The sequence below is a fragment of the Emydura macquarii genome, unplaced genomic scaffold (assembly GCF_026122565.2).
Source record: "Emydura macquarii macquarii isolate MOO-44397 ecotype Brisbane River unplaced genomic scaffold, CSIRO-AGI_Emac_v2 contig_554, whole genome shotgun sequence".
In the NCBI taxonomy this organism is placed as follows: domain Eukaryota; kingdom Metazoa; phylum Chordata; order Testudines; family Chelidae; genus Emydura; species Emydura macquarii.
In genome coordinates, this window is record NW_027130691.1 from 15,077,309 (window position 1) to 15,103,812 (window position 26,504).

A 26,504-nucleotide genomic window follows, 5' to 3' on the forward strand; every position below is an offset into this window, starting at 1 on the left:
GCTAACTCAGTGTTCTTAGTTTTGTTCCCATGCTGAATCTGTGTTTTCATATGGAAAATAATTATAGTAAGTGTTTTTTAGTTGCAGATGGAAGTATTTGGATCCCAAATACTCAGATCCCAAATATTTCTGAAAGTCGTATGTTGAAATTTATGTACATTTTCCTTACAGACTTAATTATTTAAAGACATAACTGTATTGTGTTTTGGTCTCTATCAGTTAGATGATGACTAGTTAAAGGAGAAAAGGTGCTAAAACTGCAACTAGTCTTTCTCTGACTGAAAATGATTGAAAAAAATCACATGGTATTGCTATTAGTAACCATTTTTTTCCTGCTCTGATTGGATTTCTTGGCATATATTTGCACCAGTGGCTGATAAATACATCAGTTTGCTCCATACCCATTTATTGGCTCTGACGATGAAAATGTGGAAACGACCATTGTTCCCTACATGGAGGAAGGAAAGAAGCTAACTTTGGGGCAGATCCTGAAGGAGATTGAGCTCCGAACCTCCTGTTGATTTCAGTGGCAGATGGAGCTACTCTGCATCTCTCAAAATTAGACTTCTTGTTTTGAAGTATTCTTCTGAGCAATCAGTCATTACTGGTCATTAACAACTATTTTGTGGCCAGTTAGAATGAAAGCTCTGGCAGCACTGAGTGTTCCCAACCTGTAAAAATCCGGGCCTTTAGTCAATCATAACATAGGATGTGTGGCAGCAGGTTAATGATATCAGTTAATATGTTATTGTATAGCTTGGTCATATAAATCAGCAAGTCCTGTTTGATGCTCTTATGTCTCCAAATTTAAAGTTTTAAAAGCAAGAGTGTTATGTCAGTATGGAAATCTCTTGATTATGTTATTTCTGTGTTCAGATTTCAGTTCACACTAGTGCATTCTTCCTTTCCATTGCCATGTTTTTATTTTTGCTTAGTTTTTAACATGAATCCTTTAAGATACAACATCATGCTTAATTCCTACTTTGACATTGATATCTGAGGACAAACATAAAGAATAAATATGCTAAGTAATTAGCTAATGCGAATGTAAAGCACTGGATATACACATTGCTAAAAGGAAGGAAACTTTCATTTGTACTTTTATGTGTCAAATCATTCTATTTGAAACCCACTGTATTTTCTTAATTAACTTTTTAAATGTGAACACTGAAGCAAGATATATAGAATTAGTAGTAGTATAATATTAGTAGTATAGCAAGAAAGATATCAAACAGCCATGTAAAATAAAAAAGCTTAATTGTCACATTTATTAGTTTTAATTGAAAGAGATGATTTCATGTTTTGCTTGCAAATTTTTCAAAAGTCAATGTAATGCTCACATGTCTAAAAGCAAGTCAAGTGTCACATGCAGGCAGTTACTCTGCAAGCTTCCCTCCTACCCCTAGTTCTTCCAGTGTACCTCAGTTCTCACTTCAGCATATTGTGCAGTTTGTGTCCTGTGTTTAACTTGAGGAGAGACTGGCAATTATATCAAATTATGTGGTGAAGGTGTGATATGTACAAATGGGGTCCAGGATGAGAATGCCAAACTCCTGTTTTGTGTAGCCTGAATCTGGATTTGAATTCCAAGTTGTTTCATTTACCAAAAAAAAAAAAAGGAAAGACAAAGAAAAGGTCTTGTTACATTTTTGGTTTGTGATGGCATACAAACTAAACATCCTTTTACTCAGATACTTCTCCCATTTAAATGCTCTTCCTTACTTCAGTGTTTTATTTTGTAAAGATCACAGGATTTATAGAGTCAAACTCAAAGGCAGTGGGCTGACAATTTACCACAAAAGGCTGGTGGGCGTTTGTGTTTACCAAATATTTAACCTGCTTTTGGAGCACATTTTCTTAGTATGCTGAAAACTGCAAATACTTTGAAATAAGCAGTTCATTTGCTTTCTGCAGATATATCTGAAGCTGCCAGACCATCTGTATTTTAGTTATGTTTGGATAAAATGGATACTTGTAATCCTGGACTCTGATCCCTTGCCTGCTAGAAATGCCACATGTCAATAAAGCATTTGCCCCAACTACTGTTGTCTGGGATGTGTGCAAGTTCCATTGTGTTTTGGCATTTGAAGTAGAGTAGATTGGCGGAAGGCCGTCAGGTCATCCAGCCAACCAGTAAGATGGTAGCCAACTGATTTGGGGCAGGCCCACAATTTTTAAATGCAGTCATACAGTATGGGTACTGCTGGAAGGGCCCCACCATGAGAGCTTAGTTGTCTATTATGATTTATAGTCAGAAAGCATGGACAAGATTGGCCCTAGGGCCCCTCTAGTTAGCTCATATTGCAAGGGCTACCTACTATATTTTAAAACTGAAAATGGAATTGGGTGTAATGTAAATTGATTATTTATGCTTTATATACTATTAACTTAATTAAATTGTTCTTTCCACCAGTTTTCTTTGAAATTATATACAGTGTATTTTTATTGAATGTGGATGCTATATAGTTATAGCTACAGTTAGTTAGCTATAAGATGTGGGAAACTTTTCTTTAAAATCATTATGAAAGGAGCAAAGTTACCTTTGGACCTAACAAGTGGAAAAGACAGAAGTGCAGTCTGGAGAGCAGCTTTCATACCTGAGAACGGGGAAGAAAAAAGGTTATTCATATTTTTACTGACTAATTCTTTAATCTTACTCTTCTTTGGGAGGTTGGCACCTGGTAGACTAGGAATTTCCAAAAATTAAAAGGGATTTCATATATTTGATCATGAGCACACCTGGATGTGTCGAATATTTTGCAGTAATAATTATGTCTGCACACCTGCTAGTTAGAGTCCCAAGTCAGTTTGCCAGACGTGCCTAGAGAGATTTATCTCTGGCATACCTGAAAAATCTCTCTTTAGCACCAACTTTTTGCTACTCTAAATGAGTACAAAATAGAAAGCCTTTTTTTAGTCTTTGCTCAAGTTGTCTGTATCTCAGATTAAATTGTGGGGTGGTGGGAGAAGGGGGTGCTTGGATGATAGTTTAATAGCAGTTTGTTTTTGCTTCAATGTGTGATGGAAATACAAACGACAGGAGTGGGAACAAGAGAGTTGTTGAATTCAGATGGAATTTTTCCTGTGGGAATCTGTTAATGTTTTAATTCTCTGAAAGGTAATCTTTCTCACATTTACATATTTTAAATTGAAAGCTCAACTTTTTTTCTATTCTTTTTTTTAATATATATATATATAAAATGCTGAAGTCATGGTGCTTCTAGAAACTCACTGCATAGAAACTCAAATAACTTAAGGAAAGTTCCCTTATAGATGTTTTTATTGGTGATTTGTTCTCTCAAATTATGTAACTTTACATTTTTTAAGGCAACTAAACAATTCCCAATTTTAGTAGAAACATGTCTTGCACGGCAAAGCCTTTTACAGTATAACATGCAATGTGCACAGTCATTTGCTAACTAGAATACCAGTCTGGACACCTGGGTTTTCCAATCAGCATGCAGTTGGTGGTGGACCAAGAGTAATCAACATAATATATCTAGGGTTTGTATTGTACCTTGTCAAAAGTACTTCTGGAGCACAGTTTGGTCCCTGAAGGAGGATACTGTTACCAGAACAGGAAAGGCTAGAAAAAAATAAGAACAGGATTGATGTCTATTTAAAAAAAACAAGACCAAAGTACAGCAAAGATGTGTTGCATCTCTCAAGGCTGGTGTCCTCTTGCAAACCAATAATGTCATAAGCAAAACTTAATTCATGTACTCCAATGTCCTGTCTTGAAGCCAATGGGCACAACATCTGGGTGCCTCTGGGTCAAGCATATAGTCTAGGACAGAGAACTTTTTAAAAAGTATTTTGATACATTTCCTTCTGTGGGACTTTCTTTGCTGCTTAGAGGACTGGGACCTGATTCTGGCCTCACGCCAGTGTTAGTCACTTTTGAAAATGGGACTTAGCCCCTAGTGGGATTTTTCAAAAGCACCAAGGTGCGTAACGTCAAAATTTTCAAAAGTCCCTAAATGATTTAGGAGCCTATTTGGGTCTCTAGGCACTTAAATACCTTTGAAAGTTGGTCCTTAAGTGACTTCAGATTCACAGAGGGAATTAGCCACAGAGTTGGGATTAAAATTTAGGGGTTCATGGTTCCCTGACCGTTGCCCAAACTGCTAAGTCACAGCTGGTGCAGAGAGCAGTAGAAAACTTAAAATTGTGACACTGCCACTTCTTATCAAGCTGTGCTCGTCTTTCTTGCCGTGCAGCCTCTGATGGTTTGGCAATAGCAATTAATAATAGAAAATAACCTCATTCTGTCGCAAAACACAACATGGGGCTATTGTAAAAAGCCATGTACTATTACATCCAGATTTCCGGATTGGTATATATAACTAGCAAACTCCTATTTCCAAAGAGCTAAAACTTGCTTTGAATCCATAAGAGAATAAAGTATGTTTACTATTATTTTTTCCTATATCCCAGTCTGAGGATTTTTCTACAGTATTGTCCTTGTAAAGACATGCATTAGGAGCATCTGTTTCATGCCAGCTAAAACCCTCCTCACATCCATGCACACACTTAACAGTCTGTCAGCAAAACTTCTGTGTTGGCAATTAGAAAAATGCTATTAAATCCTGTCTCATAATCCAAATAACCTCTGGGCTGATTCCCTCCCTCTCTTGGAACTATATTTTGGAATCATTCCCTCATAAAAAGGGACACCTCCCTATGACATGCTCTGTGTTAGCTACATTAAATGTTCAGAGGGTTCCAAAGACAAATTGTCACTTTGAGGGTGATTAAATGGTTTCAGGTACAGTTATGGAGCTCTGATCAAGTGACCTTCAATAGCAAAGTGCTTATTGTAACAGACAGCCTCATAATAAGGATGAAGTACGTTACAGATAGGCACTGAAGGGTTGGATCTCACCATGGGGAAAAACCTCGTACAAGCGTGTAATCCATCTGAAAATTTATTCCAGGCTTGTCATGAGTTTGGCTCATCAGACAACATCATAAAACAGATGAATCATGCATTAAAACATGGAAGTTACACACTGAGATCATCATTTTTGTAGCTTACTGCTCAGTGCTATTGAGGAAGAGAGACATATTACACTGTAAAAGCCTGTTTCATGACTAGACCTAAAATATTAGTTTGTTTAATTACAAATTATAGATACTGTGGTGATCACTGCTATATAAATAACAAAGATATAATTAAATCTCTCATCTCAACTGAGGTTCAGTAGTCAATGCATCCATTAAATAAAGGAAGAGTCTAAATCTGACAGGGGATGCATAATTAATGTCTACTTAAAAACTAAAATGTTTTAATGTTCCATGTAATGCTTAGTTTTACTTCTGTGTTCCGGTTCTCTGTGACTTCTCTACTGTAACCCATCTGGAAGAAAGAAGCCTGTTGGCCTTCATTATTTAACATAGAGAGTGATTCTTTGGGCTCGTGGAACACATCAGTAAACAGCTTTTTGAAAGAGTCATGATGATTAACATCCATCATGACAAAGTCCCCCTTTTTAGTCTATTCATTTCTTAATGTGTATACAGGCAAGAGTAAAGTAAGAGAGAGACACACAGGCTATATGAACCTGGCTTCTAGTTTCACACAGAAAGGACTCAGTGAAAACCTGCTTCTAATGCTCCCTACTGTGTCATTTTTCAAATTAAAGTGAATTTATTGCTCATAAAGGCTGCTAAATTAATAACTATTTCGATGGGCATTTTCCTAAGTGCTTAAAAATGCGCCTAACTGGATCACCTGAGTAGCTCCGTTGAATTCAACAGGATTACTCAAGTGCTTAAAGTTTTATGCATATGCTTAACAGCGCCATTGAATCATGGTCTGTGATCAAGGACTTACTTTACATAGTCTCCCAGGCCCAATCATCAAACGATAATGTTTTTATTATTACTGATGCTGGGCCATATTTGAGCCAGTGACCTAAAGGTGAAAAGATCTATATCCACTTCCTAATCCTGTGAAGAATGCAATCTCCTCTGAATGCAATATTTAACATAGTGTTCATAAAGTTAAAAGGAAATAATGATTTTTTTTAATAACCAGATCTGGAACCAAAAGTTGGAACACTGGGGAGTAATGAAATTCTTGTGTAAAAATGATTATAGCTCTTATCTCACCTGAAATCCTTTTTAGTGGGTATATGGTCCATTGTCAGAGAGCACAGTGAAAGAATTATTTTAGAAGGAAGGGGAAAGAATTGCCAACGGCCTAACTGAAATTATAAATGTGCTTGCTCCACTAAATTTGTGCATCAAGTTCCTTCCATTTTGTAGTCACTTGTCAATCCAGTTTGCAGCATGGAGAGTAGCTGAACACATTTGTATATTCAAATATATGATGGGTGCATATTCATGTAGCAAGCTCAGCACTTGTTAGAGTTTAGCATGGATGGATAGAGATGAGAAGCAGATTTGATAGATGCTTGATCCATTAAGTGTTTGGATATATGGCTAATAGCCTCAACATAACATTAGCTTTAAGGGGGGAGCATAGACTCTTAAAGGAAGCAAATGTTTGAAACAGAGCACAGTTGCAGTTCTATTATTCACGATATATACTTCTTAACACTGTGTGATTAAGAAAATCTTGTGCTTTTCTCTGATTTCTCTTCTTGGAAAGGTGTGTCTAGATTATTGCTGGTATGACTCTTCCACCTCCAGACCCACAGTTTGTACTACGGGGTACTAATGCTGAAATCCAAACTCTACATTTTTACTGTGGAGGCCAAGAACCCAATTATCCTGTTCTCTTCTCTGGGTGAGTAGAGGCCTTCAAGTAAATTTCCCACCACAAGTTGTTGCGGAGATGAGCATCCTTCAAACCTTTTTTTTAAAAAAAGAACATTTACCTTAAGTAAATTATAGCTGGGAAAAACAACAAACTGTATTCCCAGTAAATGTTTGGTGCACTGAATGAAGCTTATGTATGTACATACAACTTCGGAGTCAAGAAGGTGGAAGAGCAGCAAAATTTCTTATCAGATTTTATATGATTGTCACAGAAAAGACCATCTATTTCCTCTATCAGGTCTTCCAATGGGCTGATCCATATCTGGAACCTGAAGACACGCAGGGTGGACACAGTACTAGATGGTCATGGAGGAAAGTCTGTGTACTGGGTGGAAGCAATCTATGGCAGAGACCGGCTTCTCAGGTCAGTGGAGTAATCAAAAGGGACAAGAGATTGTGATGTTTATATTAATCTTGTTGCTATAACATAATTTATAAGAAGGCATCACTTATTTCTGAAGTCACTATAAGTCTTGTCTCTGAATTTACAAAGCAAAGTGAGACACAATTTTCAATAAAGGAACAAACTTAAGAACCAAAAAATAAAAATTGAGAATGCCTAAAATAATGTTATCAATTTCTTCATAATAAATCCTACTTCGTATAAGTACAACATCATAATTCAGTATTTCTAGTGTCATTCAGTACATTAATGGAAGTGAGGTAACCTGAAGCCTTTATGTGAAGAAAGTAAATTCGGGTGTAAACTGACAAATGTTCCATAACAGTTTTATAAAAATATAGAATAAGTTTACAAGGGAAAAAACTGTAGAGACAAAGGCAATAAGTGAGCTCAGGAGGTAGAAGTAAAGGATTGGAGGATGTGGGGAAAGATCAGGAATGGTGGCTTGGTATCCACCAAAACTGAACAAGAATGCTGGGTTACATATTCTCACTCCATTACAAAATACGTTATGTTCTCCTGCAAGAAGGGATGTTTGAGAGGTTACTGTGTACCTTGGAATACACAGGTGATCAACCTTCTCTGCATCAGATGCCAAAGCATCTGTGAGATTTTGAGGTGTTCTGACATGTTTATCAGGAAAAGACATCTCTTGTAAAGTACTATAGAGCTCATTAGCATTTATATTTGTTGTCTGCTTAAATTCAGTTAACACCCTGAAGAAATTTGGTATTGAGCTAAAATTGTTCATCTAATTATCCAGTTTTCGCCCTCACCTATTCTCTGCTGTGCATTTATAGTATTATGACGCTTTAAGTATCGAATTTAATTCCAGGGCTGCAGTTACCTGTATTTTTCCTTATCTTTCTGCATCTAAAATTTAACCAGAGCAAACCATTTTCCCCATCTCTTGATAGATTCTTAAAATGTAAAGTCCCATGGTTTACAGAACTGTTCATAAGAATTCCTGTTTTATGAAATAACTGGGATTGTGGAGTTTATAAAATCAAGGTTCATAAAATTGAACATCTCAAAATTACAGTAGATACAGAGCATAACTTAATTTATTAATTGTTCAGTGATAATGTACATTGGCAAATGTATATGGTGTCCCTGATTTTTCTTTTTTTGAGAGAATAGCATCTCTTCTTTGCTGCCAGAGCTGTCTTTTCAACCTATACAATTTAAACATTGGCTGTAGGATTGAAGTCACATTTTATGGTAGGAAGATTGTCAGAAGCAGAAAATGGTTCATAAGAGGGATATTCATAAAATTGGAGTGCTATTGTACATGACAATTTTACTTAACACTTCTGTTAAGTGAGAAAATTGTTAGTAAGAATTTAAAATACTTGAATTTGTATAATTTAATGCATGGAAAAGAGGTTTTAGGGGAATTGAGAGTAGATACACTAACTATTTGGATACTTAATATAGAGTATATTTAATTAATTCATTGTTTCAGGCTTGTTAACAACAAATATTGGGTATGCACCTGCAATTGCTTGTAACTTGACCCTGAAATAAACTAAGTTTTTGCTCTTACTTATTGACTATGTATGTTCCATCTTTAAAAATGATGTGAAGATTTGATTTATGAGAAGCTGGGGGGTTCAGGATATTGGTGATGGAATATTTCGTCAAATAGGATGCAAGTTTCAAACTACCCCACATCAATAGAGACCGAAAGTTATTACCATCTGATGGTTTGGTGATCTATGTTAGATGAGAATGATCTCAGTCCACTATTATTATTTGATGTATGCAGTCCGGACAAGCCAAGCCACAACATTCTTATCAACAATGTTCAAGGCGTGAAGACCTCCACTTCCTAGGGTTAAATCTGTTCTATCTGCATAAAGCTTTCAATATTCATGTTCTATACCTGTGACGTGCAGAAGGTAGGGGAGGTAAAATTCATCCCCATGATCCATAACCAACATACTGTGCTGTTTTAGCTTATGGACTGGAATAACAACCACATCTTCTGTACACCAGTAGTGTAGTGTGATGGGGCAACTGGATTCACATACCGATGGAATTGTTCATTCCCTCCCCTGCATTGTGACTTTCTGTGTCTGCGTATGTGAGACCAGCACAGAGCCTCTGTCTGTGGCACCTAGGAGGTGTGACTCCTGTGCATCCATTGTATCAGCAGATCCATGATGCAGCCTCTTCTTTTGGCCCACCACACCAGGGGAAATTTCAGCCTCATGCCTCCAATTTGTTAACCCTTGTTACACATCATTTTACTTGTTTGTTTCTCTCCCATTAGCTCTCCCTAAATATACAATAATCCGAGAATCTTTTGACATAGTTTTTAACCTCTTTGCATGTATGACCTTTGTCTCATTTGCCTTATATAGTAAACGGTGTTTTTCTTTTGTTTTGTTTTGTTTTTCCCCTTCTTTTACATGGTCTGTATAGTATAGTCATTACTATTTGCCTGGTTCATCTGATGACACACCTGGGAAATTTTTATTTCATTTCAGGGAGAAACTGTGTTATATAAGCTATGTGTGATTCTGACCTTTGTAGTTATGTTTGAATTATATAACTTGTTTTTATTGCAAAAACACTCATTTTGTAAAATATCACTTAGTGTATTTATTTTTTATTGTAAAAGCCAGGGTCGTGACCAAAAGATCTGCCTCTGGGATTTGGCAGAAGGAAGGAACACAGTGACAGATTCTGTTTTCACTGAGAATGTGGGATTCTGCAAATGTTCACTATTGAAAGTGGCACAGGGACATTGGTTAATGGCCATGCCAGGAAAAGACCTAGATGAGGTAGGAAATCTGTTCCTTTCTGTTGCGTGGAGGAGGGAAACATTAGCATGCTTTGTTCCTTAAATTAGATAGTCTGAAAAGGGGAAACATCATCCATGTCAGATAATCTGTTAGAGAAGAGGCATAAGGAGCTCTTTGTGGCTACTAATTGGACCTGCTGGGGGTATGATTGAACCATAAATCATGCTCTAATAACAAAGCATCTATCCTGGCTTTATCTGACATTTAAATATTTGCAGCTGATGATCCTATATATGCAGGAGTTTTGAAAACCTTGTGTTAGTACAGCTATCTGAATAAGGGGGAGCTAGTGATCTGCTGGCTAACTTTAATGTTCAAATAGTTCATCATATTGAGGTTCTGTTGTTTCATCTGAAATTTAAAGTAACGTTATGGTGGGAGATTTGAATGGCTGAGGTGATTGGTAACACTAAAAATAATCTTTCACTCTTAGGTTAAAGGTTCTACTAAGACCAAGTTGGAAATAGTTGAAAGTTATCACTAACAGATGGATGTTTGGTCTGTGCGCCATGATTTGGTGGTCTCAGTCCAGTTCCTACTGGACACACATCCATAGCTCAAACTAATTGCCAGTATTTGACAGACTTCTTAGTGATGTCAATAGGGAGGCCAAGGACTGAATGGATGTGGAAGCTGAACCCCTCCTCTATAGAGGTGATCCTTTCAAAACAGGCTTGAGGGACATTGGGCATTAGTTTGAACTGCCACTGCCCCTGGTGTACTTGTTCTGGACTTTTGTGCTCTTAATCTGATCTCGAGTGAGCACTAAATTCAGCCAAAATCTTTTTAAAAAGTAATCTTAAATTGAGTTAACTTTTGTGTTTGTATAGTGTCTATTTTATCAATTTTATATTGTAGAAATCTTTAATTAATTTGTATTTTGTTTGGCATACAATCTATATCTCTATTTTTGAGGGAGGTAAACAGATAAATATTAAAATACATCCTCATCCACACACGACATTAGAATACAAAAAAACTGAAATACAGAGAAAATGACATATAATGTCATATATAGATAACAAAAATTGTGTCAAAACATCACAAATAGGCATCAAAGGACAATTGATTTTTTGGGTTTCAAGGCGCGCGCGCACACACACACACACAAGGTAAAATTAATAAATGGTACCCAGATAGCAAGAAAATCTGGATTATTTTATTCTTTTAAAGTAATGAACATACTTTAGTGCTTTGCTGGATCAAGGCCAGAATGCTCAGTGCCTTGCAGGATCAAACCCTAAGCCTGTAAGTAAGGCCATGTAAGGTTGTCCCATATTTGTTCAGTAAGAATGAAGTACTACAGTCATTTTATAGCAAAAACTTCACCTTAAATCTGAAAGGAACATATTCTGCTGGGAGGGTTTGGGGGAAAGGTTGGTCCTTATATACACACACTTTCTCTCTCTCAATGAAGAATGAAATAATGAAAAAATCGCCTAATCCAACAAGAGGAAAGTTTTTTGCCTTGTCTTACAATTCATCTTTGTTTTATTTGCATTTGTGTGCATGGGCCCTGCAAACTGATAATGATTTGCTATCTTCCAAGGTAAAAAAAATTCCACTCTCTGTGTGAACCTTTACATTAGACCTATGTCAAGATTCCATAAATTCACATAAGTTTCTATAATATATAGTACCTCCAAATAGGCAGAACTGTGTGAGACACAGAATGAGAACTTTTGTGGCTTATGATTAAAATAAGACTTAATAAGTGTTTATGCTTGGCTGTTGCCCAAAAAAGAGTAATTTTGTCTTAAAGCAGGTTCAGTTCATAAATAATAAGATCTGCACAGGCATTTATTTGTTCATGATTGCATTTAAATCACCAATTATGCGTTACATGCACTTCTCTTGCCAATTTGCCAGAAACATGTTAAAAGCTTTATTAATGTGAAAAAGAAAAAGGGTGTGTTTCCTTGTGGCCAGCTTTAGCCACCCAGGAACACTATTAACCTCAGGCAAAGGCAAATCTTTCTTCTATTAAGCAAAACCAATATAAACACAGAACTTCAAGTTTTAAGTTACAGTTGTCAAAATACATGAAACAATATTTATTTCTGAAGCTCCATAGCTATTAATGCAGACTCCTTCTCTGGAACTGTCAATCCAGCAAAAGCATATTGTGCCTTTTCCAGACAGCTCTTCTAGTCATCTTGTTGCCCTTTGCCCTTGGCAAGAAGTTTAATTCTCTTCTGAAGCATGCTATGGTGGAAGTAAAGGAAACTTTAAAAAGATGCAGCAATGCACTTACCACAATGACAACTCTTTCCTCTTTCTCTGAACACTGCAATTTCAGTCTCCTTCCTTTGCTCTAGGAGTCAAAGCATTTTCAGATTCAGAGACAAAAGATAAGTGCAATTCTTTCTGTTATTTCTTGTCCAGATATTCCTACATCTAACTCACTTAACTCAGTTACCAGTGGTGGCAACTGAGTCTCCAGAAAAGAGAATTTTTAATGATGCTGTGATTCCAGTTAACGAAAGCTCCCAGCTGGCCGAAGTTGAGTGTGCTCTCTGTGGTTGTCCTTTTCTTGGGAATGGCTCCTTGTCACTGCAATGTGGAAAATAGTCTCTTCCATTGTTGATTGGCCTTAGATATCTTCCTTATGTTGTTTTTAGTACATTCTGGCTTCCCCAGGGCTGGAGAGCAGCTGGCTTTTGGCAAACCAGCTGACAACCTGCAGAATTGGGGAAGATGTCCTGGCAGGCTTTGAAGTAAAGATATGGAAATCAAAGGAGACCACAGCTGTCTCTGGCTTGATTGATGGCTCCCAAAGGAGAGAGAAACTCATATGTGGCCAGTATCTCAGATTGGGATTTGCAGAACTCGCACTGACTAGAGTTGAAGTTGTGTGCTTATATTTGAAAGCAAAATTTGGCCCTAAAATATACCAGAATGACCGAGGCTGGTAACCCTTGGAGATACCAAACATTTACATTCCTTTTTCATTCAGAAGTTCAGCTTGCAGGCCAGTGCTTATTTAAATAAAATGAAAGTAACTTCAGTAATTAAGTGTGCATTTGTGCCTGGGAAATATGGATAATGTTTCTGACAATGAATATTTGTTACCTAGGAACCTGACTACCTCAGTGAAAATTGACATGGACAATTTTTGCCCATTTATCATGTGTTGGGACATGCACAGAAATCAAAATTCTAAGGGCTTGATCCTCAGCCCTTACTCCAGGGGTTTTGCACTGCTCATGCAGCACACAGTGGCTGGAAAACTGCACTAAACAGACAGTCAAGGATTCTCCCTGCTGTGGGAGAATGCTCAGATAATATAGAGCTGGCTATGTTGGCTTTACACCATTTCCTCACTCTCTCCATATAAGGGGTGTGGACAGAGGCAAGCAATGGGCAGGACCAGAGCGCATATCCCTTGGCCAGTACAGCAGCCCTTATGACAGCCACAGCCAGCATAATTTTGATCAGCCTAAAGGGTTCTGCAGAGTTACAGGGGTTTATTTCAGACCCTCCTGGACTCAGAATCAGGGATGGTAGAAAGATTAGTTTAAAACCACCATCCTGCCAATTATGAGCGTAGAGCTGCTGAGGATACACCCCTTGTGAAAGCTCATGAGCTGACTGGAATTATGCAGTAGGATCTGAATAGTTTGAGGTCTAGAACAATTATTATAAAGAGTTGATTAATTCTGTGCCATTCTAATCCAATCGCTTGCAGACCCTAATTGAGTTATCTTTCTGTGGTTAATATTATGGCACAAGCATTTTAACATAAAAGTTTCCATTTTCAGTGTCCATGCGTTTCTTGGGTGTTTTGTGGTTTGGCTTTTTTTTGTTTGTTTGTTTTTGTTAATTTAGTTTTACCCAATAAAGGGATTTGACTGCTTTCAACTTTTGTGATATTATAGAAGAATAACAGTACTTCTGTAGATTATCAAATATATTGAAATAGGGTTGTTAATTTTCTTCTGCTTAAATTCACAGCTATTTAAGGCTTTGCTGTGTGTGTGTTATAAACTTAGACTTGAAATATTGATTGTAAAATAGATTGAAAAGGGATAAGGGATAAGGGGGTTTCTTGAAATAGTTCTTTAAATGGAGATTTAATTTTTTTTAATAATTAAGGGTGTATTCAAATTTTAAATCCCTTGTGTTATTTTTTCCAAACAATACAAACAACAATAGAGTGTAAGAATCAAATAGTCCCGAATGCTGTCTCCAGTGCACAGCCTGAGCAGCTCTATGGAGAGAAGGAATCCTCCTCTTGTCCCCAGATTCAGAGCAGCAATATCCTTTGCCTCTGTTCTGCCTTCCCTTCCAGCTTCATTGCTTCAGTAGGCTGCACCGCATTTGTGTCCCTCTACACAAGGGGAATGACTGGTGATTCTATGTAGTGGCAGTTCTCTTGCCCCAGCATGCATCCCAAGACGTATTGTACAGCTGGGCTCCTCAAATTCTACAGCACTTCCTTTCCTACAGCACTGCAGTGGAACTGCACTAATACCATTGCAGACAGCATCCTCTATACCCAGGCAGGAGAGGCTAAGATTTGCCCCATAATGATCTTGCCACACTAGGAGAAGTCAAACCTGTAATTCACCACCATTTGTGCAAACAGTGATGGAGGCTGTTGTGTAGACAGGGACAAGTATTTAACACTGTATTGTTTGACCCTATTCAAGACAGCCAATATGGTAGTAAAAATGCCTGTGTCCTATCAGTGCTTCAGCTTGCACCAATGGAGAATTACGGATCTGAATTTTGCCAATGTAGACTCAGCCAGAGGAAGCAGCTTTGTGAAATCACTACGATGCTGTACCCCCACACATGATCCTCATGTAGCCGTAATATATGGGACGAGGAGGAGATAATACAAGCATCCACTAGTAAATGTAGCAGACATGTTTAACAACAAAAATAAAGGAAGAGGAAACACGGGGAGAAAAGGGAAAATTTTTAAAAATAAAATCAGCCTGCATAAATATCCAGCTGTATGGGAGATGATTGCAAAACACAGAGGAAATAGCAGAAAGTGGAAGAGGAAATTGTGTTATATCCCAACAGCTTTGTATCTTTCTCTTCTAAAGCAATGTGTCTATTTAGATGAGGAATCGACAGCTATCAGGCTGCCAAAAGCAACTTAGATCCTGCTTAGATTTAAGACTCCTTCCCAAGTTCCCCCCAGAGTGTATTCAAAAAAATAAGAGCTTACACCAGCCTTAATCACTTTAAAAGACTCATGTTTGTATAGCAAAATTGTGACCTGGAGCCTGACCAAATAAACTTACTTATCTAATGTCAGGTTCAGGTTTTGGAGCTGCCATCCAAGACATCAGTCTGTACCTTGAAGCCAGAGGCAGATGCCAAACCAGGCATGCCCATGTGTCTGAAGCTATGGCAGGTAAGGTAACCAGGCTTGCTAATTGTGAAATGTTTTCCCTGTGATTCATTTTTACAGAGCACATGAATCATTCTTCACTCAGGTTTTGATTTATTGTCAAACAATCAAGTAATTATACTATAAAGTGAGCGGGGAGGTAGGTACTTGTGAATCTCCTTAGTGTAACTTTCTGAGTTTCCTAATCTTTAATGGAAGGTACATGACTTGCAAATGGTTACTGGAGTCTTTGCAATGTTAGAATAGACGCTTTTTTATTTTTTGCATCATTCAAGAAGAAAATGAGTGCAGTATAAATCTTTTAATATGGTCTCTCATGGGAAAAAAGGGTGCTGAGTAGTGATTGGAGTATTAAAAAAATGGATAGCAATTTTAATGGTAGGTTGCACTTAGCCACTAAAAAAATAGCTTATTGAACATTTTTTATTCTAGACATGGCATATGGACAAAGTATTTAAGGCTTGTATTTTACATTTGATGAAAAAATAGAAATAAAACAATTATTTTTAGAAGTATTTAGTAATTTGCACAGTGTAAGGTAGGTATGATACCCCATCTGACAAAAAGAAAGTTTGAGTGATTTGCCCTAAATCTCACAGTGTAGTGATGACAGTACTGGGAATAGAATCCTGATTCACAGTTCCTTACTCTAACTGCTTAGACCACATTCCCTCACAGTATTTGTTAGTGCTACACCACTGGAAATTATTTGCAAATTATCAAATGCTTGCAACCTGATGCTACCATTGATCCACACTCAAAATTCCCATTGACTTCCATGGAAGGAAATGCTTTACAAAGCAATTGTGGGAATGGAGCCTTCGAGTGCTAGGACTGCATCCTGCTTCCCTTGAAATCAAAAAGGAGTTTTGCTCTGGACTTCAGCCAAATGAGGATGGGCCTGTAGATCTAACACATGGTGAGTTTAAGGATTCATGTACAATCGGAAATAAATTAAAATAGTATTACTGCATTTTTATTAGGCAAAATAAGTTTTTAAAAGGTCTAATAAATGGTCAGCATTTGATAGCATGAATGTAGGTTTCCATCCCTTGGATTATTAGGTTTAATTCATTAATGATAGTAAAGCTGTTGGAGGCCCTGGGATGGAAGGTACTTTATTATTATTATTATTATTATTGTTTATTATAATGAAATACTTTCCCTTCAGTTTTGTGCTTTCATTAGAAGCGTCCTGGTGGGTTTCCTCGTTGTGAGCTTCTGCATTAAAACCATAGACTAAATGAACACCATTCCATGTATCTTACCCTCCTGCATGGTAATTCAAAAATGCTCTGTGAATCAGTGAAATAACACCCCTACTGGGAACAGCTTTAGTTAGAAACTCAGCTGTAGAATGGGAAGAAATTGAGGCTTAGGTTAGGCTTGTGGTTTAAGAGACTTTGTCTTCTTCTAAGCAATTAAAAAGCGGGCTTCAGCATATTTTGTTGTGTTGAGGGCAGAGTAAAAATTAAGATCTAATTTTACTAAATCTATATTTACAAATATTGATCCATGATTGAGACAAGTATTTTTCCCCTCACAAAGGAGCATAATCATAAATGCAAATGATACACAGTGATTGTCTCTTGAGCTTCACACCTTCCTGACATTACTAGCTGGGTGTGGCAGGATTTGCAAGAGTAAGGGTAGTCTTCCCTTACATTTATTTTTTGCACTCCCTGGGAAAGGCACCATCTTGCGTAATGGGACAAACAAAAAAAACTGAACAAGGATAATACATGTAGAAACTGGAAATGCAGAGTTATTGCTTTATATAAACTATAGCAATTATTTCTGCCGAGTTGACAGCAGATCACCTTTTCTTCCTTCCTTGACAATTATCCAAGTGCAACAACAACAAAATGTTCTGCTTTAGAGGAAAAATGTGACTTATTTAAAGAAAAATTTCCCCTGAAACCAGAAGATGAGAGCTGAAGATTTTTCTTTAATGGTGCCCATTACCGAAGCAAATAGGTTGTTGAAATTTACTGTTTTGTAAGTAAGGGATCAAACCTAAAAATCCTGCTGATTTCAATAACTATATCATAACATTGCACATACACAAGCATGTGTACTTGTTCAAATATGAAACTTAATGTAATTTGTATTACCCTGCATAAACTTTGTTTATTTTTAAACGAGACCAGTTTTGGCTGTAGTCAGTACATAGTGGCTATTTTCACTAAGGGAAAACTGAAAACTTGGGGCCAGGTTTTCCTAAAATGCTCAGCACCCAACAGTTTCTAGTATTCTTAGTGGGAACTGCGGGGTGATGAGCACATGTAAAAGTCTGCCATTAAATTATGAAAAGGACAAAGGACCTACAAGCTGGCCCATAGATATCTTGCTTCATTGACTAGCGAAAGTTATCGACATCTTGGAGATATTGCTCTAGAAAGGTCACATGCTGGCGGTCTTCACTGTATGTGCATCTCATAGTGGACAGTTCCAGCCAGAGAATAAGCCAAGCCTTGCCTTTGCAGAAGAAAGAGGACCCTGTCATTTAAAGGATGAATCCTTTAAATGAAGGATCCCCGCCTTCACTTGGAGCCACGGTCAGCTAGGGAGATCTCTCTCTTGTATGCACGCATGCACGCACGCCTAGGCACTGCCCCTTCATAAGAGAGGTGTAAGGGATTTTGCTTTATTTTCTGGTTGTTTTTACAGGCCACTCTCAGTCCAGTTCTGTGGTTTTGCCAGCCTTGATACTTACGTCAGGATTAACTTCCCACAGTAAGCACTTCCTTAGATTGAAAGAATATATATCTTGAGGCTATGAAGAAAGGATGAGGGCTTTAATTGCAAGCATTCATGAAAAGCCACTTTCTTTCCCTTCTCCTATCCAGGAGAGCTTTTACTAGCAGGACCACCCATTATTTGTTAGTTTAGCTACTCCTAAAATGAATGTTTTAATAACTAGTGTGAGAGTAGTCTGGAAAATTAATAGAGACAGTGAAGATTTGGTTACTACAGATTTGTGTCATGCTAGTGAATCTCTGATAATTAAAGAGTGTGTGCATATAGCGACACACAATGCTAAGTGATAGTTCATTCTTTGGAAACTTCCTAGAATTTTCATTTAAAATTAAACACCAAACACATTAGGCCCATAGGGTCAACAGAGAGGTGTTTGAAAATAATAAAATAAAATAGAATGTGCATTATTGGGACAAGACATCCCTATAGATGGTGTTAAACGCTGGGCCTATTTTGGTAGCTTTTCTCCTATTTAGCATTTACAGGCGCTTGTTTTTCAGTTGCTTTTCATTGGGGATTTGCATCCTAGCTCACATGACCAGTTACCGATTACGGGGTCATTAGCCTTTTGGCTAGTGCAATGATGAATATTTTCCTTAAGTGTGACATGTAATCCAGTAACGTTCCCTTCTTTGAGTTATTTCAGAGGCTTAAATAAATTAGGTGTCTGCCCAGGGTGCCATGCCCTTTGGCCTGTGACATCATTAATCAAAATATCTCTCAATTGGTTACAGTGGGATTCAAACCTCTGTTAACTCTTTAGTAACTAACAAAGAGGTTTTTTACTAAAGGTTTAGCTGTTGGGTCTTAAACAGTGCAATGTATTTGGAGAAATTATCTTCATGCAGGACTCTTGATTATTTTCATTTTGGCAAGATGAAAGTGGAATCTAATTAGTGGACAAAATGGACAAAAATAATCCAAGAGATTATGTGAGACTGGAAAGTGGTATAAAAACATACTTCTGTAAGAAGATGGAACATGCATTTTGGTAAAATGTTGAAAATGTAAATTTGGTGTTCTATCTTCAGATTTCTGAAATAACTTCCTGAGAACAAAATCAATTTGGTTCTGATAGCCTGGTTATGACTTGATTACTGTGTCTAAACTATGTACTGAAGAGCCCAAACCAAGCCCAAGCCAATGAACTATCTCACTACAAGATCCTGAAATTTTGTGGGTCCTGATGTGGCAAAGTGGTAAAGAGGAAGATTGTTTAGAATTTCAGGAAGAAAAGTAATTACGTACTACAATGATGGACACTTCAGAAATGATCTAACAATAATTGTTCTGGATAAACATGTCTGGTGTACCAGAGGTTGCCTTTAGCAGCAGCCTTCTGGAGCTCTCTGCTCTTTCACTGTTCACTTCAATGTTAGTTACTTTTATCATTACTTTTCTTGGTGCTTGGGCTTAAGTCTGTCTGGAGGATGGGAAAAACAACAACAGTTCTTGTAAAACTTTGTGTTACATTTCTGAACAGCCTGACTTTGGTTCGTGTCCTTTTCTTCTGGCTGGCTATGAGGATGGATCAGTGATTCTGTGGAATTTATCCGGGGGAAAAATATTAAGCCGACTTGCTTGTCACCTGGAGCCAATGATGAGCCTTGACTTTGACTCGGAAAAGACCAAGGGGGTCTCGGGCTCATCTGAGAAGGTGCTTAGCGTCTGGAGCCTCGATGAGCAGCAGAACTTAAAGGTCAGGATCATCCGCCCCTCTGTGTCATTTATCCCGCTTTGCACTAACAGTTGGATAGACTAAAAAAATATTTAGTCATGAAGAGGAGTTGTTGCAGATCTCTAACTAATTAATCACAGCCTGGTTAGGATGCAGGAAGGCTGTCTGTGTTAGTAGGCTATAGCTGAAGAAAGGTGGGGATTTTTTTTAAACCTTTCACATGTTTTTGGTTTTACCAAAGCTGTGTTTTAGCAACTGGCATATAGGCTTAGCATTCCTCAAGTCACTATTTTTTATTTTTTTTAATCATTACATTATTGTCATATCCTTAGAATACTTAATAAATGAAATGATTACAAATAGAAATAAAGGGTTGTTTTCCTAAGTATTCTGCTTGAGTGCGTAGAGCTTTCCCTTTTAATGTAAGAAAGAGAAATGTTTTAGGAAATTTACAAATAAAAGATTAAGACTGGAGTAAGTGATTTAGGTGCTCACCTAACATTGAAAATAAGTGGGATTTAGGCACTTTTGAAAATTCCATCCTAAAGCAGGAAAACAAGGTACTAATATAAGTTTAGGTACTAGAACATTCCACATACTTGGGCTGGCTGCTTTGTTTTAAGAAACCAGTTGAGCCTAATGATGGTGAATGGTGTTGACCATGGCTTGATCTGGATAACATTAATAAAAGTTGTGCCAATACCAAGGGGTTGAGTGATAGTTAACCAGATGTGGAAATTCTAGGATCTTGTATTCTAGTACAGAAGTAGCCAAATAACAATTGTGGATAAAATCATGAAAGTGTATCCCGGGTCTTCCACATTGCCTGAATATCGCTCATCCTCTTCAAAACATATTGGTAGAAGGGTCATAGAGAGGGACCTTTGCAACTCCTGTGTGCAGCAGAGGGTGTTCTGCATTAGTCCCAATAGACCAGTCTGCAGGGATCCTTTGGAGAAGGAGCTACTGGATTTACACTTTTACTATCTCCTGGAGGAGGAGCAGCTGCTATTCAAGATCATGGGTGTGGAAGATCATGGGTGTGTTTCTTCCACATGGGTTTCCTGCAGCTTTATGTGCATGCAGAGGGGGAAGTGAATTTCACCCTAGAAGGAGGAATAATTTGTTTTTATTCAATATCGCTATCTTACTCTGGGTTTTCTGTATTGATGTTAGTCTGTGATAAATCAAGTAGGAAAGAAAGGGATGCTTCCCTCACAATATCCTCTCACTTATGTGTTGTGAATTAAACTTAATCGGGGATTACAGGTGTGATATGAGGGGAGAATAAACCCTGAAGTTGTTCATCTGAGGGTATTTCAGATATGGTTTTTTATGAGTTATATTTCCAAATTTATATTCCCAATAGATGCACAGTTGGTTACTGCAGCTTTAACTGACAGTAGTTTTCCTTGGATGAAGTGCTATTTAAGTGCAAAGTATTAAGCCATAAATAACATTTTTCACTTCATGCATAGTGTGAATCCACTAATAAAATAAATAAAATGTATCTCCCACACGACTGCTAGAAATAGTCAAGGACACAGATTAAGTTTTTTTTTCCACTGTTGCATTAATAATACAAACCAGATGGGGATTTTTTCCTGACATTCCAGGTACCTGAGGTAATGGTAGTACTTGGAAAGCCACTCAGTGGCACACTATTTTTACTCTAAAAAGTTTTAACAACTAAACTTGGTGCACAGCTATCTGCCTTTGGAGAAATAATGAGGCAATGATGGTACTGCAGTGCTGTTTTATGTGGCAGTGTTCCAGTGTGTCAGTGAAAAGACGATGAAGCTAACTACATGGTGTATCTAGCCACAGGAGGGAAGCTGGCATATTGTCTGGTGCCAGTAAGTTGCTGAAGTCATCACTGTCAGTGACTGGCTGAATTGGTTATGAGGCATTTGATTTGGTTGAGATAGTATAAGTTTGCGGCAGAGGAATACAGAAGGCGATAAACAACTTTTGCAGGTGATTAATCAGCAAAGCAGATCTGAGGCATTCAATGATTGCAGTAGCTCTTTATTGCTCATAAACTCCACCTTGTTCTGGTGATAGGACAAAAAGGAAGATTCAACAAACCACAATGTAAATAATCAGAAAATTTGTTTTTCTTGCCTGTTGAGGCTTTAAAAGCTTAGTGTTACTCCTGCCTTCTTGACTAGAACAGGGGCCCAGAAAAAGGGCAGGACTTGAGGGAATACATGTTTACAGGTGAATTTTTTTTAAAAAGTCTCCTGACTGAAAAGGAGGTGGCTTGACTATTCATACAACATGTCAAAAACTCATGTCATAGTTCAGGGGTGGGCAAACTGCAGCCCACTTGAGCTTTTCATCAGGCCGTCCAGCTCAACTGGTGGTCTGCGGAAAGGTTGCGAAAAAAGCTGTGTGGCGCATCGGTGGCTGCTCCCCCTCCCAGCCCTGCACCCCCCACCCCTCTCCCACCATGTGGGACCAGCGGCTCCCTGACTGGAGCTGCTCCTGGCCCCAAGCAGTGCCACGCGGTGGCCGCTACCCTCGCACAGCCCCACCCCTTCCCCCCACCCCTCTGTATGGCCCACCATACAATTTCCATACACAGATGTGGCCCTCAGGCCAAAAGATTTGCCCACCCCTGGCATAGTTGGTAAGATGTGTGACTAACCTTGGCCATGATTGGCTAAAAGCATAGAATCCAGATCTCTCTTGGTTCAATTCTTTCCTTTCTGGATCATGAAATGATTTTCTACTTTGGAAACTTTGCTGTTGTATTTTTGGTTATATTCATTGCTTAGGGCTAGCTAAAATCCCTTGACCACAGCATTATCAGGTTACTAGTTCTAAGTGTTCAGGAGTTCTATGGTTGGTCTCCTCTTGTTCTGCTGGATCTGTAGCAGATACTGATACTTTCTTACCATTCCTTAAAGAACATTACTGTTACAGTCTTTATTGTTAACTTGTAACTTGATGTTGACATGTAATTCCAATTATCTTCCCTAGACAGATCTTGTCTATCTCTATTGACATTAGGTCTGAGAACTGTAGTACCAGGCTTTAGTTATGCCCACTAATTCACAACCTCAGTTACTGAGGCCAGGTCTGCAATACAGACTTTTGCTGGCATAGTTCTGTTGGTCAGGGGTGTGAGGAGGTGTGATCCCTGACTGACATAGCAGTCTCAACAAAAGCCTCTAGTTTAGACACAGTTATACCAGCAAAATGGTACTTTTGCTGGCAGCATTTATTACTCTCAGGGAGCTGAAATAAGCTATATTAGTGGAAGTGCAGTTTTCTAAGTATAAAGTGCATCCACACTAAAAGTGTTTTACTGGTATTGTATAAAAATGGTTCTAGTGTAGATCTGGCTTTAAAACTTGTCTACAATAGAAAGGATTTGATTCTGTAGATATAATAGTAGAGCTATAATGACAAAGGATCACTGTGGAGAGACAGCTTATACCAGCAAAAGAGTTCTTCTGGCAGCATAGCTTATATCAATTCCCTGAACTAAAAAGCTATGCTAGCAAAAGGGCTTTGTGACAGCATAACTGCATCTACACTAGGGCTTGTGCTGGCAAAGCCATGTTAATTAGCGGTGAGGTTTTTTGCAAACGCCTAACCAACATAGCTATTGTGCCAAAACTTAAGCATGGATCACACCTCAATAACACTTCCAATTTTGTTTTCTTACCTCCAATATTCCTTCTATTTGGGTCTACTACCTTTTCTTCTCAGGACATCTCCATCTCTTGTCTTATTTTGTATGGTGGATGCAGGAAGTACATGCCAGTTTTTGAAAATTACCAATCTCTTAAGGCATTTACATTAATATATATCATTTAGGTATTGGAGTGCTGTTTTTAAAAAAAAAACAAAAAACCAACAAACTAGTTCTTGGGTAATTATTAGAATTTAATAATACTGGAGCTAATTTTGGATCTGATCCTGCAAGATGCTGTGGTGTCCTCAGCTCCCAGTGAAATCAGCTTGATTCTTTCATAATTTAAGTAAAGGATTGATCTACATTAGTAGACTAGTTAAGGAATTAATGTAATTTTAATTGACCTCATTCTCTGTGTAATGTACCAATTGTGCATCATGGAATGCTTTTGCAGAGGAAAAGTATACACATTGACGAACAATTCAGTACAACTTTCTGCTTAGGAAAACAGCAACCACTCGCAAATTATATAAACTATAAATTGAATTATGTTGTTATGTTTTTTGTTTTAACAAGAGAGTTACTCCCTCAGGAATGTGTTCTCACTTCAGTTTATGGAGGAATGTATTTATCATCCCCTAGTATAAATGGGAGTTATGCATATATACATGCATAAAAATTATAGCATACTGTAGTCAGAGTATACCCCAAAGTCTTTTCCTCTTCTACTTGCATGTGCTGAAATGTACTAACTTTCTCATATATTGACACTGCCTAAACAATTATAGCATCTGAACTAGTGATAACGCAATAGATACTAGTTTGATACTCAGCTTAAGTCTGTTTCCTGTTCACTCTCACACCCTCTCTGTAACTGAAACACTATTTTTTGTTTCTAAGGGCTCAATCCTGCAAAGTGCTCAATGCCTTGTGAGGGATGCTAAATGCCCTCAACTGTTGCTAAAGCCAAGTTATACACCTCACAATTTTGTGCCCAAAGAATGCTCTAACAGCAGCAACAAAATGCTTCAAAGTTTGAAATCAGTAACTTGTTCATAATCCCCTTCTCACTATGTTTGTGGTGCAATCAAAAATCTCCTGGGAATGAGTGCTGGAAATATAGATTTACTGACATGGTAACCTAATTCTTGGAAGCATTCCTTTCTCAGGGCTCTATGTAGAATGCCATCACAGCCTATTGGTGATTGAGGGGACCACATCAATAGAAATGAGTAGCACGTGCTTTAACACTAGAACAAAAGCCCTTCATAGGAATACCTCTGAAGTCCAGAAACAAAACTGTGGCTCTGAACTTTGCAGCTCAGGCCCAACTCTAAGAATAACTAAAGTGAGAGGGCTAAACTGTATAGTGTGACTATTCTCATTTAAACCAATTTTTCAGTGATGGCAGAGTATAAACAATTTAAATTACAAAAAGTTTACAATGGACATTTTTTTTTAAAGAGACCATGGCGAAGGTGGACTCTTGTGGTCTACTAGTCAAGAAAATCGTTGCAGTTTCTATCTACTGTTATCCTAACTATAGTATCACCCCCACATGTGGTTTAGAAGTTGGATACCCACTAACAGGCTAATTGATAACTGTGTGTTTGTTGCTTTCTCTAAAATCACAAAGATTTAATTATCTTGAGCTCAGTTTAAATAACTTTAACTTTATCGCTCAGGTTCAGAAAACACATGAACTCGTCAATGCTGGGATTGCTGATGTTGCCATCCGCCAGGACAAGAAGATCCTGGCAACTGCAGGGTGGGATCATCGCATCAGGATCTTTGGTTGGAAGAAACTGAAGCCCTTGGCAGTGCTGACTTATCACACAGCAACTGTCCATTGTGTGTCCTTTTCAGATCACAGTAGGCCAAGTGAGAGACTGCTGGCAGCTGGTTCCAAAGACCATCGCATTAGTATCTGGTCAATCTATAATCAGATATGAGGAGCTCTGCACTGTCCTTTGGAGAATAGAAAGCCAGACTGATAAACCAGGAATTGTTGTGTGATTAAATCTGGGGATGGAGAAATATTAGACCATTTACACTTTGAGGTGCAAGTCCCCAGAAGGATCTAGGTGCATGTTATGCCACCTGTTCGCTATAGAAAATGTTTCATTGTGGAAGGGAAAGCTGATGCTAGGAAGGAAAGACTGGATGATCATGCAGTTAAGGCAAAGGCCTAGCAGATTTGGATTCGGTTACGTATTCTGCCACATACTTCTTTTGACAAATTGTTTTGATTTTTTGTGCCAGTTTCCTTGTCTGTAATATGGAGATAGATACTGTTGCTCAGGCCTGATGTGAGCTAGAGTACACTGATTTCTAAATCATATTGAGATCCTTAATGTATGTAAGTGAAAATAATCTGTTTTATGTGCATTTGAGCCCATTAAACCATCCACAGTGCTTTCTCATGTCAGTTACTTTTTCTTCTCCATAACTGAAAAGCTATCAGACCAACCTTGATTTGTTCACACTTCTGTCAGTTTCTAGCTTAAACCAACAGCCAAGAATGTGACTAGGGATGGCCTTTGGCACTTATGAATTTCATTTTGTCCCCTGTCACCTCCAGCCTTGCAATTAATCACAGAAAGAAAAAGGAATCTTTCCATGCACTGCATTGTAAAGCTATGTAAAGCCTTTTTCAGAGCCAGTGCTAAATCCTTTCCATAGACTGACTAGCAGAAGGATTTAAACTGAGCAATCCAATTAGCACCCTCCTTGGAGACTTGGGGGTAAATTTTCAGTATGGTGAGCCAGGGATTTTTTAACATTAATGGGAATAGCCTGGATAAATCCTTATGCACTACCCTGAAAATGTACCCTTTAGTTTGTCATCTTCATGGTCATGAAAGCTGAAATCCACTCCAAAAGTTTATTGTTTTTGTTTGAGTCATGGCATGGTACTAGCATTCTCCTTTTAAAATATATTTAAGCAGTAACAGTCTGTTCCCAGACCAGGAGATCTTACTTCTGGGTTAAGGTTTGCCAGTAAGATGCACCTACATGTACACCATAAAAGCAGTTAACAGTGTGACTTTAAA

At 38.0% G+C, this 26,504-nt stretch overlaps 1 protein-coding gene across 3 annotated transcripts in view; it reads left to right on the forward strand.

The window, feature by feature from the left end:
- GNB1L (G protein subunit beta 1 like) overlaps positions 1-25,866 on the forward strand; it is a 48,725-nt gene extending 22,859 nt beyond the window's left edge. Inside the window, exons 1-8 of one of the 3 annotated variants that reach the window (XM_067539861.1) lie at positions 1,272-2,619; positions 3,041-3,118; positions 6,617-6,754; positions 7,025-7,150; positions 9,816-9,978; positions 15,272-15,370; positions 19,611-19,826; positions 25,137-25,866. In XM_067539861.1, coding sequence (XP_067395962.1) covers positions 6,639-6,754; positions 7,025-7,150; positions 9,816-9,978; positions 15,272-15,370; positions 19,611-19,826; positions 25,137-25,403 — 987 coding nt within the window. In that variant the 5' untranslated portion in view covers positions 1,272-2,619; positions 3,041-3,118; positions 6,617-6,638 and the 3' untranslated portion in view covers positions 25,404-25,866. Of the gene's footprint in view, positions 1-1,271; positions 2,620-3,040; positions 3,119-6,616; positions 6,755-7,024; positions 7,151-9,815; positions 9,979-15,271; positions 15,371-19,610; positions 19,827-25,136 lie in introns of those variants that run through there. The other 2 variants (XM_067539860.1, XM_067539859.1) reach the window with 2 other exon arrangements.
- The last annotated feature ends 638 nt before the right edge of the window (positions 25,867-26,504 follow it).